General features: G+C 43.2%; 1 protein-coding gene across 4 annotated transcripts in view; it reads left to right on the top strand.

Moving 5' to 3' along the window:
• KMO (kynurenine 3-monooxygenase) overlaps positions 1–13665 on the top strand; it is a 339922-nt gene that overhangs the window by 149209 nt on the left and 177048 nt on the right. For all 4 annotated transcript variants that reach the window (XM_075864352.1, XM_075864350.1, XM_075864353.1 and 1 more), the window contains one exon: positions 8697–8745. In XM_075864352.1, coding sequence (XP_075720467.1) covers positions 8697–8745 — 49 coding nt within the window. The remainder of the gene's footprint in view (positions 1–8696; positions 8746–13665) is intronic.

Here is a 13665-nt window from a genome sequence, read left to right as displayed (position 1 = left end):
GTCATGTAGGGTTCGTGGACCCACTGGGCAATACCGCCTTGGCGGTATGGCAGCTGGCCAACAGGGTGCAGGTCAGAATCTATAGTTTATATAGGGTACCTGTGGCAGCTCGGACCGTAGCAAGGCAGGTTGGCAGGAACTAGGCAGCAGGTAGACGTCAGGCGTGGAGAAGCAGGACAGGCGTGGTATACAGCTCAGCACGGCACTATATCAGGATAAAGGTTACAGGATATGCAAGACAAATGTTATGACGGGGTAGGGAGACAGACAGGTGAGCCCTAATCTACCCGCCACTCAGTCCCTGCCTACTTGCACGACCCGTCCTAGGCGACGGCGTACAACTGGGCGACGGTCCCTACACTCAATATGTGCCCGACAGACAAACAGACAAGGGAACACAGAAGCTAAGGGAAAATGGGCAGTTGCCCATGGCAACACCGTGAGCAACAAGAGTAGTGAACGAGCCGAGTCAAACTAGGAGTGTAAAAGGTACCGAACGCAGAGCAGGAGCGTAGTCCTTAAAGCCAGGTCAATATAAAGCGGAGGTCAATAGTAATGGCTGGAACAGCAGAGCCAGGAAACAAGAGAGAATCACAGGCAAAGACAAGAAGCAAATGAAGGTATACATAGACCGAGGGCGGGAGCTAGAACCGTCTGGCCAGGCTGTAATAGGTTCTCCCACTCATCAGCCTACCAGCCTGAGTGGTAGCGGATCGAGTTACTCTATCAGACCTAGGAGCAGATGCAGACTGATTAACCACGGGCGTCGACACAGAAGCTCCTGGCAGATCCTTTACAACAAACTTGGAATACGACAACAACGCTCAGGCTTTGGTCACAGTGGAGCAGGATGGCCGTATGTGCAGACATCTCTTGAGAGAAGGGTGTCGACTGGATGGAAGGAGTTCATGGTCCGTGACCACGGACGTTACAGTACTTTTACATTCAACTAATAAAATGATTGATGGCATTTTCTAACATTTTCATTATTGTTAATACACATGGTTACATTTACAATGATCACAATATTGTTATTATGATAAACATGTAATTGGGTAATTGGAAAAATGACGAGAAGAATAGAAGGAGCACCATTGTTTTAGTTGATTATTTTACAATACGAACATCTCAGCAATGCTTTTGGAAATATATAAAAATGCTGTTTACATTTTAGCCAAGTCCTACTTGTAGTACACAAAAAGATAATGCTGTTTTCCTTCTTCAGAACGGTATGAATATTTTTGATCACTTATGAGTCTCCTGAACTTTTTCATTATCTAAAGAGTGAAGGAAAGTCCTTCAGACTGCTCTAAATGTAAAAGTAAGGCAGTCCATATCACATCATCCCCCTAACTCCCTTGTTATTTTTGCAATAAAAAACTACTTGTATAACCATGTATAGACCTTATACCCATTACATTTTCAATGGAAAACTACTGGGTAAAACTGGCATGGAAAAAAAAAGTTAGTTGAGCGTAAACTTAACTGTATCCATCAGTTTCACACAACTGTTGCCAAGGAAAATAATATCGTGGGGTTGATCAAAAGCGGCATAGATGCACATGACAAAAACATAGTTTATAAATCTCTAGTAAGACTGTGCATGGAATATTGTATACAGTTTTGGACACTAGTGCACAAAAAAGACAAAGTAGAGCTTGAGTGGGTATGTAATGCAGCAGGATTACATCCAAGCCAGCAGCCCCCGATGCAGCAGTCTGGAGGAAGCTGGGTCCCAGAGGGGAGAAATAGTCATGAGCTGTGGGAGGCAGTTGGATTTGAACCAGCAGAGGAGGATGTGCAAAGAGCTGTTTCTCAACTGCCAGTGAAGCAGGCCACAGACAAAGGGTAAAGTGGGATTAAGAGATCCACCTTCATGTTCAACGGCTGTCAAGAACCGGCAGGCAACACGTGTAGTGCAGATCTCGGATCAACAGGAAATCCGGAGAGGGGCACGTGAAGGCCGGTGGCCATAGTGACACGTGCACGAGACAACAGACTGGGAGCAGAGCCATTCCCAGGGGAGTAAGCAACTGCGGTATAGAACTCCGTTGTAAAAAATAGAGCATCATTGTGACGACCTAAAGTAGTTGTTAATCAGTTGTTCAGAGACCCCATAGGTTGCACCCAGCTCCTAACTCGTGGCTATGAGGGACATTGTTTCATTTGTTGCCCTGGGAGACTACAAGTGGGAGTAGAGTGAGACTCCCTCCCCACAGGCTGAAGACAAGACTGTTGAGGAGAATATAGCCTGCGGTATAGCCTACCGCAGGAGCTGGACACAGCAGGGACAGTAGGTGGCTTTAAAAAATGGTTAGTTTTTCATTCTGCGAAATTATCTATCGGCTCCTATGTTAATGTGTAGACGTTTTTCCCATCCCTTGGTTGAACTTGATGGACATGTGTCTTTTTTCAATCGTACTAACTATGTAAAATGCTGGACGTGCCACCAGGAAGGTCACCAAGCTAGAGACTGTATACACATGGGTTGCACGTCAGGGGGATTTAAACTAAAGATGCCTGCAGTCGAGGGGCGAATTGCAGGAGACACCATAGTGTTCCCAAAAATAGAAGCAATGGACTTGGTAGGTGAGAGCCCAGTTGTTAAGGCTAATTTAAATGGAGTTAAACTATTCGGTTTGATTGATACTGGCTCCCAGGTCACCACCATAACCCAGCCCGCCTATGAGGCCCACTTGCCAGCTGTTTGTTGGGGGATGCGCACTGGTTGAGATTGAAGGGTGCCAATAAACTTCCCATTCGACCGACTGGGGTTATGTGGGCTAACAGTGAGATTTGGGTTCATACCATGAAAGAGAAGGGGTGGTGGTGGTAGTAGAGGACGCTATGGACCCCAATGTGCCAGTAACCTTGGGCATGAACGTGCTCCGGGGATTAGACGGACTGATGGCTCAAGAGTTGGGACCTAAGTACTGGAAGGGTGTCTCAAACCAGAAACCCCTGCAGATAGCCCTGCAAATGACATTTCAACAGTAAAGAGTACAGGCCACCCTTTCTGGACTGACGAGGAGGATTGGCTCGGTGAAGGTTCCTCCTCCTGTATCCCTAGTAGTACCGGCTGGTCACGAGGTTCTGTTGCCAATCCCAGTAAGCACCGGCTATAAACTACGGTGCACCGTAGTTATGCTTGAACCAATGCTGCAGAACGAGGGGTAATGATAGGCCGAACCCAGTGTACAGTACAAGGGGCCAGGGCTCTGGTAAGATTTATGAACCTTAAAAATTTTGATGTGACCCTGGCTCCTAGGGAATTGATTGCTGATCTACATCCAATCCAAGAGCTGCAGGATGCAAAAGAACAACATTGGTGTGTCGAGTCTACTGGTGCTGACATGGATACCCTTATACTGTGTTGAATAGAGGCAAGCATGGTGGCAATGACTGAAAAAGGTACAGTACACCTAGAAGAAACCCAGACTTTCCCAAAAGAGCAGGATCAGTTGGCCCAGGTCCTAGGAGCGCACCCAAATGATTTCTCCCATCACGAGGCTGATTTTGGGGTGACAGACTCTGAAGCATGAAATCCCCACAGGAGAGGCAACACCGATTTGACAATGCTATCGATAGATTCCCCCAGCACTATACCAAGAGGTGAGCGTTCTGCTCAAGCAGATGTAAGCGAGTCAAGTGTTACTGCCCAGTGAATGTCCTTGGGAATCTCCCATTGTATTGATCAAGAAGAAAGACAAGACCACACGGTTCTGTGCCGATTATCGTTGCCTGAATGCTTGTACAGTATATGATGACTATCCACTTCCCCAGATTGAAGACTCCTTGGCAGCACTGGGACAGGCCTGCTACTTATCAACCCTCAATCTGGCAAGTGGATACTGGCAAGTACTGGTTGCGACAGTGAGAAGACAGTGTTTGTCACACCCATGGGACTATATAATTTTCTGAGAATGCCTTTTGGGCTGAACAATTCCATCGCCCACCTTTCTGAGGCTAATGGAGCTGTGCCTATGAGAGTTAAACCATGAGTGCCTGCTTATCTATCTTGATGACATTATCATCTTTTCTGCCACTTTCGAAGAGCATCTCGAGCGACTAGATCGTGTCCTTACCCGGTTGGAAGAGCATGGGTTGAAGCTGAAGCCCCAAAAGTGTCATCTGGTTAGGGTGAGTCTCGAGTACTTGGGGCACAAGGTTTCCAAAGACGGGGTCTAACCCATGGACTAGAAGATCCGGGCAGTACAACAGTGGCCACAAAAAGTAGTTGATAATGGTCCTTCCTGGGGTTAATTTACTACTACCGAAGGTTTATCAAGGAATTTGCCAAGGTGGCCACGAAACAAATAAAAGACCACCCCTTTAGAGCGTGGAAGATGCCCATGCATTCCAAGAACTAATAAAGTTGTTGACCAGCGCTCCCATACTGGCCTATGCTGACTACATGAAATCCTTTGTATTGCAGATAGACTTGAGCCCTTTAGGATTGGGTGCGGTGCTCACACAGGTACAGGATGGCCGGGATGCGAGTAGAACTCTACGTGAGAAGAAGCCTGAGAACTATAGCTCATTTAGTGATCGAAAAGTTTGCTGACATCTTGACTGGGGCAGAATTCATTTTGATGACTGACAACAATCCACTGGTTTACCTGGACACATCCAAGTTAGGTGCCCTGGAATAGCGGTGGATGGCTCGATTCTGCAAATTTACATTTAAATCTCAGTTCTGCCCCGCTTATGCTGACACCCTGTCCAGCAATCCTCTAGAAAATCCTAGTCAACCCACTGACGACGACTGGGAGGTAGATGGGACTCCTGATTTTCAAGTTATGGTAACTGAGATGGCTGCCCCGGTGGGAGGGTCCTGTGAAGAATGGCAGGACCGCCAACTTTGGGATCAACAGATTTCCAAAGTGAAGGAATGGCTGTGGCCCAACTACCAAACCGTGCGGGTGGAGCGAAAGGCTCTGACCTCTAATGGTAAGAAGCTATGGTAGCAGAAAGATCGGCTCGCTATACGAAAAGGAGTCCTTTGCTGACTCCTTCAACTTCCTACTGAAATCGGACCCGCTTGGCAGGTGTTGATACCTGCTGATCAGGTGAGATTAATCATTAACTGGATAAACGAGAAGAAGGGGGGACACTTTGGGCCACCTAAAGCATATATGTCGCTGCAACGGTTCTACTACTATCTCAAACTCAAGAAAGTAGCGATGGCCAAGTGTGAGAGAGGCCGCAGCTGTAGCTTGGCTAGGGCTGGAGACCAACAGGCTCCTATTGGTAACATTCAAACCAATTATCCACTGCAGCTTGTGATGATGGACTACCTGAAAGTGGAGGAATCACTAAGGGGGATATACTGTAAATACTTGCTCGTCATCCTGGATCATTTCACAAAGTTTACAGTAGCTGCTCCTACTCAAGATCAGATCGCAGAGTCAGCGGCACAGTCCTTGTGGAGGAAGTTAATTTTGCCATACGGATGTCCTGACCAACTGCATTAGGGTAATGGTGCCTGTTTTGAGGGAAGAGTGATTGAGGAGCCATGCTGGCTTTACCAGATTAGGAAAACCCAGACGACTCCTTATCACCCGCAAGGAAATGGGGCATGTGAGAGCCTGAACAGAACAATGTTGAAGCTATTAAGAACGTTGGAAGAACGAAAGAGAGAACTGTGGCCCGATTACATTGCAGAGCTCATGTGGGTGTATAATAACACTGTCCACCCTTCTTACTGATGTTTGCCTCCGCTGAAGACAGGGTTATTCTCAAATTGTTACTACATGCTACTTTATTCTGTTCAAAGTTATTTATCACTGTTTCCTACAAGTTCCACAGTACAGCTTATTTTATAAAGGCAAAATCGTCCAAATTCTTCTGTATGTGTCTAACACATTACAGGTTCAAATGCGGGCAACTAAAGTAATGAATGGAATGGGTGGACTACAGCACCCAAAAAGATGATCAAAATTAGGGTTATTTAGTTTAGAAAAAAAGACTGCTGGTCAATACAGAGTTCTCTTACATGATCTATTTAGACTGTAACTATAACAAGGGGACACCCTCTACGTCTAGAGAAAAGACGGTTTCTACACAAACATAGAAAGGGATTCTTTATTGTAAGAGCAGTAAAACTATGGAACTTTTTGCCAGAGAAAAATTGTTATGGTAAATTCGCTGAAAGAGTTCAAAAGGGGCCTGGGTGCCTTTTTAAGTGTAATAATATTATAAATTATGTTTACTAGATTACTGTAGATGGGTCATTGATCCAGGGATGTATTCTGATTGCCATATTGGAGTCGGGAAGAAGTTTTTCCCTAAAATAAGAAAAATTTGCTTTTGCATAATGGGGGTTTCACCTTCCTCTGAAACAACAATTGCAGAATAATTGGCTGAACTGGATGGACCTATATCTTTTTTTGGCTTTACAAGCTATGAAGTAATTTACTAATTTGTTTATAAAATTCATCATAGCTGTTCCAATATATACAGTATGCATCAGGGGCTTAACAAATAACCTTTAACCCCTTCCCAAAGTATGAACTATACGAACGTCATAGCCAGGTAGGGGAAATATGGGGTGGGCTAATGGGCTGAGCTGGCTCCATACAATGCTGGTGTCAGCTGTATGATCCAGCCAATACTTCACTGTAATAAGCGGGAGCCCACTCGTTTAACCCCTTAGGTTCCGCAGTTAACAGCAACCGCAGCATCTAATCCGTTAGAAACAGGGGGCGACCCTCTCTAGTTTGCGAGGTGCCAATGGTTGGCTCGGCAGCCTGGGGGACTAATGACAACCCCAGGTCTGCCATCTTTGTACTCCTTTTAAGCCTTGCCTCCGGCAGGGCTTAATAAGAGACTGTCAGAATTCCTATATACTGCAATGTATTAGTATTGCGGTATATAGTGCAAGTGATTCAATGATCGCTGGTTTCAGTCCTCTAGGGGAACTAATAAAGCAAAAAAGAGTCAGTTTTTTTTTTATGTACAAATAAAATATTACAGTTCATCTATCAAAAAAATCAGCCCTCATATCGCTCAATCGACAGAAACATAAAGTTATGGCTCTCAGAATATGGCAAAATACATTTTATTTTGAACAAATTTTTTTTTTTTTTTGTAAAAGTTGTAAAATATATAAAAAAATATATACATTTTGGTATCACCATAATCAATTTGACCCACATAATAAAGTTAGCATGTTGTTTTTTTGCACGCTATATGCCCTAAAATTTGAAACTTAAATAACAATAGAGGAATCTCTACATTTTTTTTCTTCATGTTTCATAGTACATTATATGGTGGTAAAACTACAACTCTTTCCGCAAAAATCACGCCCTCATACAGCTTTATGGACGGAGAAATAAAAAAGATTTTGGAAGCTGGGGAGGACAAAACTAAAATGGCTGCAGCGGGAAGGGGTTAAATCCCACAGAAGAAAACTTGTAACAGGCACCACACTGTCACCATTACCAGTTCAGGAAATGGAGATGTGTGTGCATACTCCATTTCTCTTTCTCTCTGCATTATCCACTTGAATCCATAACTCTCCCTTATGCAAAGTCAATGTTCAATCCATAGAAGAGCCTTGAAACATGACTAAGGATTTTAGCCAAGACAGAGTCGCCGCTAAAAGGAAGAGAACCCCATCTAAAGAAAACGGTTTTGGGGTACAGAGCAGAGTGTTGGTTAGCTAAGAGACCTTTTATGTTGTGCTGGTTCTCATTGAAGAGATGCAGCTGATATGGAGTGTTAGGGTATGTTCACACGACAGCCTCCGTTACGGCTGAAATTACGGAGCTGTTTTCAGACGTAATGGCAAGTGCAGGCGCTTTTCGCTGCGTCCAGTACGGACGTAATTGGAGCTGTTTTTCTATGGTGTCAATGGGAAACTGCTCCAATTACGTCTCAAGAACTGACAGATACTTTGACGCGGGCGTCTTTTTTACGTGCCGTCTTTTGACAGCGGCACCTAAAAAAAATGACCGTCGGCACAGAACATCGCAAAGCCCATTCAAATGAATGGGCAGATGTTTGCTGCCGCTTTGGAGACGTATTTTCGGACGTAATTCGGGGCTAAAACGCCCGAATTACGTCCGTAAATAGGGTGTGTGAACCCAGCCTTACAAGCTATGCTCCATGGGAAAATGAATGCCAATTAGCTCTCCTACTGAAGAAGGGAAACCATTTATCTAGTGCCACCTATTGGAGGTAGCTTCCCTGTAAATCAATGTTTGACTCGTAGAAGAGCCTTGTAACAAAACTACAGATTTTAGCTAAGCCAGATTCTCCTCCAAAAGGCAGCGAAACCCATCTGTAGGCAACTTTTTGGGGTGTTTTGCCCCTTATGAGTACAGAGCAGGGTGCTGATGAGCTTGGCGAGAGGCTTTTTACATAGTGCCGGTGGATGTTGGTTCTCACCCTGCTCACTACTGATGAGGGGCAAAAACCCTGTGAATAATAGACAATGTGAATCAGAATTAGTACAGTATAAGTGAAGCTAAATTATTATTTGATTAATTTTATATGTTAACTGTAAGCTATGCAATTGTGTTCCATGAAAGATCATGTAATCTTAAAACAAATCTACAGAAAAAAAATCCTAAAACCCTACTGAAATCCTACCTCCTGTCAAAAATTTTACTAAGATACAGTTCATAAACAAATTATTATTATTATGCTTTATTGTATTTTGATGACTCTATTCATTATTATTTCCTCTACAGTATATCCTGTCAGTCGACAGAGCATATTTAAATAAAGAACTGCTTAATGGTAAGTCTTATTATTCTGAAATTATATTTTTTTAAATTAATATTATCTGTTGTACACATTGGAGTTAATGGAAAATCAGTTAGAGGGATATTAGTGGTAGTAGTACCCAGAGGAGTAGATAAAGACTCATGGGCCCCGATGCAAAAGTTCTTCTTGGGGCCCCCCATATTCTCTTTATGGCCGACGGCCTCCAGCTTTCAGCCGTATCGATGGGTCTCCTAAGTGACCCAACGATACAGTACTAGCAGCCAGGGGCATTGCTAAGGTCTTAAACGTGAGAGGCAATAGCGCCAATACATGTATGTATATATAAATATATATTATATATACAATGTATGGGACCACGGGCCGCAAAACACTAAAAAACAGACAAGCTCCATAATTCCCAGCACAGTTCTACGGCATGGACATCCATCCGTACCGATACGGAAAGGTGTCCGTGGCTAATACAACTGAATGGGTCTGTAATTGCAGACCATATTATGGTCCGCAATTACGGATAATTCTTATGGTCGTGCCTAAGGCAGTAGTTATAAAGTTACAAAAAAACAGGCACATAGAAAAAAATATTTTATTGAAATAAAAAAAACACAACCCTCGTTAACCATTTTATTGAGAATAAAAAACCACGCCGTCATCTAAGTAGTCCTCAAATATGAAGTAGCCCAACAACCGAACCTGTAAAATAACCTCAAACAAAACCCCATTAGTAACGCATAAAAAAGCAAAACATTATTATACTTACCTTTCCTGGGTCTGTGACAGTAAACTAAGCAATGACAGCTCTAAGCTTAAATCAAGTGGTCCCAGGTTACCTCAGTTCATTGGCCTGTACAGAGATCTACGTCTAGAGGAAAAAACGTTTCACCACCATCACAAACAGGGATTCTTTACTGTGAGAGCAGTGAGACTATGAAACTCTCTGCGACAGGATGTTATGAATTATATTCCAACACGAGGATAGTACTCCGACAATCCAAAGGATCTACTCCCACTAACTGTGCAATTATTCCTATATTTAATAGGAGAATTGGTTATCAATCTTTATTTATATACATTAAAAGAAATCTAACTAAATCCCATCTAGGACATACAAAAGTGAGTTAAAATTAATTCATGGACTCCCTTATTTTTGAAACTATGAATATTATATTTTGAATCCGCTAATCAGCAGATATAGCTTGTAGAGGAGAGAGGAGAAAGCATTTATATATGTTCGTTTGTGGAATTAAAGTTAGTACTCCATTTGGGATGAATAACAGTCCATTTCAATGGTGAGAGGTAGTCACTATATAATCTAGATATGGATAAAGATATACTAATATTTGTCTCTTCGTATGGGTGCAAATAGAGACATTCCTCCTAGAAGAATTCAGACACCATTTACTATGAATTATCGAAGGTAATGGATAGTCTCAATATTGGAAAATGGCGACCGCACTCTGCAAACACCAATGCCAACTGAAACACAATATATAAATAAATATGCATTACTGCTGAATCTACTTACAATAGTGAGGTTCTTAGCGCATGTTTTTTTTTTTTCTTTATCAAAGATTTTTATTTTGAAAATATACAAAACATAACAGCATACACATGGTTTCATAAATTTGCAAAATTCACACGCAGTGCAATAGAACCACTTCAATATCGCATAAAATACACAAAGACATAGAAACAACAGTAGGAGGTAACCTCCTAATCCGTAAGCAAAAACTAAATAAGAATGCAATGAGAATAACAATACCATAAGTGCAGCAAAGATAGTGCATTATTTAGGGAAGCCAGTCCCCACAGTTGGATAAAAATTATCGCATATAAGTGCACATTATACGTCAGACTAACACAGACACAAGACAACAAGGGGAAACACATACAGACCTAGCACGCAAAAGGTAGGCTTATATAGGTGTTCAAAAGAGGCCATCCAGCCAGAGAGGTAGATCATTACCACCCCGGAATCCAGACCACACTGCCCAAGTGCGGACAAAGAGCTCAGCTTTACCCTGATCAGCAGACCTCAACTCCTCCATCCTCATAATTCCGTTCACCTCAGTCACCCATTCCTTCAAGGAAGGTACAGTGCTGGACTTCCAATGACGAGGAATCACTGTTCTTGCTGCGGTCAAAAAATGCCGAAAGACACTCTTTTTGAGGTGTGGGAGTGATCCAGGAACCATGGAAAGTAAGCCAATGGAGGCCGAAGTCTGAACCTCAGTATGAAAAAGTTTGTTACCAAGATCAAAATTTTTTTTCCCAAAAGGGACGAAGCTTGGGACAATCCCACCAAATGTGCAGCATGATTCCAGGAGCCTCCCCACACCTCCAGCACTCATCAGATACATCAGGGAATATCCTATGCAGCAAAGAAGGACAGCGGTACCATCTGGTGAGAATCTTATAATTTTTTTCCTGGGCGAAGCACGAGGTCGGTAGCTTATGCGCCAGGAAGAAAGATGTGCCCCACTCCTCAGCAGAGTGTCGAGTCCCCAATTCCTCATCCCATGCGGTAGTGAATGTCAGCTGAGAGTAATCGTATTTGGGTAGAAGGATCCCGTGTAAATAGGACAACACATGAGGGGGCAGTAGTCAACAACAAATAGTGCTCCAGAGGAGTCTTATCCTGCAGCAATACAAGACGGTCACCCATGGAAGAAAGATAGGAGCGCAACTGAAAATAGGACCACCAAACCGGACGTCCCCCCGGGCAGGCCTCAGAGACAACAGACTATGACAAGATTGTACCCTCAGGTGTAAGAGTCTTAGCCAAGAAACCACCGCTTAGCGTACGTTTTGATCAAATTGAGTGAGCCCACCTGCCACGACACGGCAACTTCACTTATACGTTTCAGCACGCTTTGACAACTACAAGTCTAGTCATACCCTACTCTCCCTGTCCACTCCTCTGCTCATGTAATGTTTACATGCGCGTGCACAGGCAACGCAATGGAAGAAGGAGGCTGGCTTACTTCCTCTGCATCGCCAATTTTTTTCTCTTTTGGTTATTAGGAGTGACCAAAAAAATGTCCCTGGAATAATAGTTGAGTTTGGTTTATTCATGAGGAAAGTACTCCCCACGCCCCTCTCAAAGATGGTTGTCGAGCTGACATGTATGCAGATAAAAGATACGTAGTCATGATTAAACAAATATATTAATAAATTAATTAATAACCTCCGTGTACTAGTATAAATAATTCATAAGCATAACTACATAAATAAGCAAATCAAAACATTTTTAAAAATACTAAGCAAAAAGAAACCGTGCTCTTGCGAAAAATAATTAAAACAGGGAAAAGGATACAAATAACATAATGATGATCTTCATGATTCAAATTAATAAAATTACTATTGCAGTAATACCACAAATAAGCCAACACCATAAATGATTAAAGCGACCCTCCGATTTCAGCTAAAAAAAATAATTCTCCCTAGCCAATCGGATAGCAGAGAATAGGTCTCGGACTAACTGAGTACAGTCTGCATTGGGTAGAGCTGCAGTGCTGCATCCATCTTTGATGACAGAGGACCAGGCACTGGCATCTGTGGATTAGCGGCACAACGAGCTAAACGGAGGGCACCAGGTAAGTTAATTTTGCATTCCCCAGGAAACTTTAAATGGGTTTTCCCATTTTAGACATTCATGACATATCCACAGGATATCCAAAGAAGTAGTAGGACAACAGCACACGTCTTCAAATCATCAAAGTGGTTTTATTGTCAAGACATCCACAAACGACAAGCAACGTTTCGACCCATAGTGAGTGAAGGGTCTTTGTCAAGCCACAGGATATGTCATAAATGTGAGATAGACCCCTAACAGCGTAGCTCGCATGCTACGCAGCTTCCGTAACAGCCATTCACTACTATGGGTGTTACGGAAACAGCTTAGCTCAGCGAGATACGCTGTTTCTGTAATTCATGGTCGGAAATCACATGCTTCAACCACAACACAGAGCAGTAGGCCGGGGGTTTAGGGGGACCCGTTCTAGAGATAGGTGCGGGTCCCAGAGATGTGACCCGCATCTATCTGACATTTATGACATATCCTGTGAATAATAGAATAATTAGAGATCTGCATTTGTACAGTGGTACAAGCTTGGCGCAACATATTTGGCATAGAAATGGCATTTCTATGGAAAATTGCCATTTTCACTGTGCAACGTCTATTGCGCACTAATTTCTGGAAAGCACCTATGGGGTCAAAGTGGTCAGTACACCTGTAGATGAATGCTTTGAATGATGTCGTTTCCAAGATTGGGTCACTTTTCGGGATTTCCACTGTAGGAGCACCTCTGGGGCTTTGCAAATGCAGCATGCCTTCCGAAAACCAATCTAGCAAAATCTACTCTCTAAAAGCCAAATGTCCGGCATTTAGGAATTACGCTAAGATGTCAGCTATTCCTATGAGGGAGTTCATGGAAGCCTACGTGTCTCGCCTCGAAAATCCCTATACAAATGAAATCTCCACCTTCACCATTGCAGAAACCTCAGTCGCATCCCTCACAACCTGGGAGGATTCTCAAGATGTTATGCTAGCCACCCATAGCTTTCAACTGCAATATCTAGCTGACTAGTTAGATGACGCTGAAAATAGAGGGATACAGAACAACATCAGGGTAAGGGGTCTCCCTGAATCTGTGGAGTCACATAAATCATCATGACCCACTCCGCGTCATGTTTAATTCCCTACTTGAAGTAGCGCCAGAGACTCCTCTATTGTTCAACCGAGCTCATAGATCGCTTGGACCGAACTCTACTTACCCAGATTATCCTTGGGATGTCATTTTGCTGAGTCCACCGCTACCAGATAAAAGAAACCATTATGATCAAGTTCCGTGAGGTATGACAAGTGATAGGCCGTTGCAGTTACTTCCCGAGTTTTCCCGCCTTACTCTTCAAAAACATTCCACCCTTCGACCC

This window comes from Rhinoderma darwinii, chromosome 4, assembly GCF_050947455.1.
Source record: "Rhinoderma darwinii isolate aRhiDar2 chromosome 4, aRhiDar2.hap1, whole genome shotgun sequence".
Taxonomy (NCBI): Eukaryota; Metazoa; Chordata; class Amphibia; order Anura; family Rhinodermatidae; genus Rhinoderma; species Rhinoderma darwinii.
This window is presented reverse-complemented; position numbering and strand designations above follow the sequence as displayed.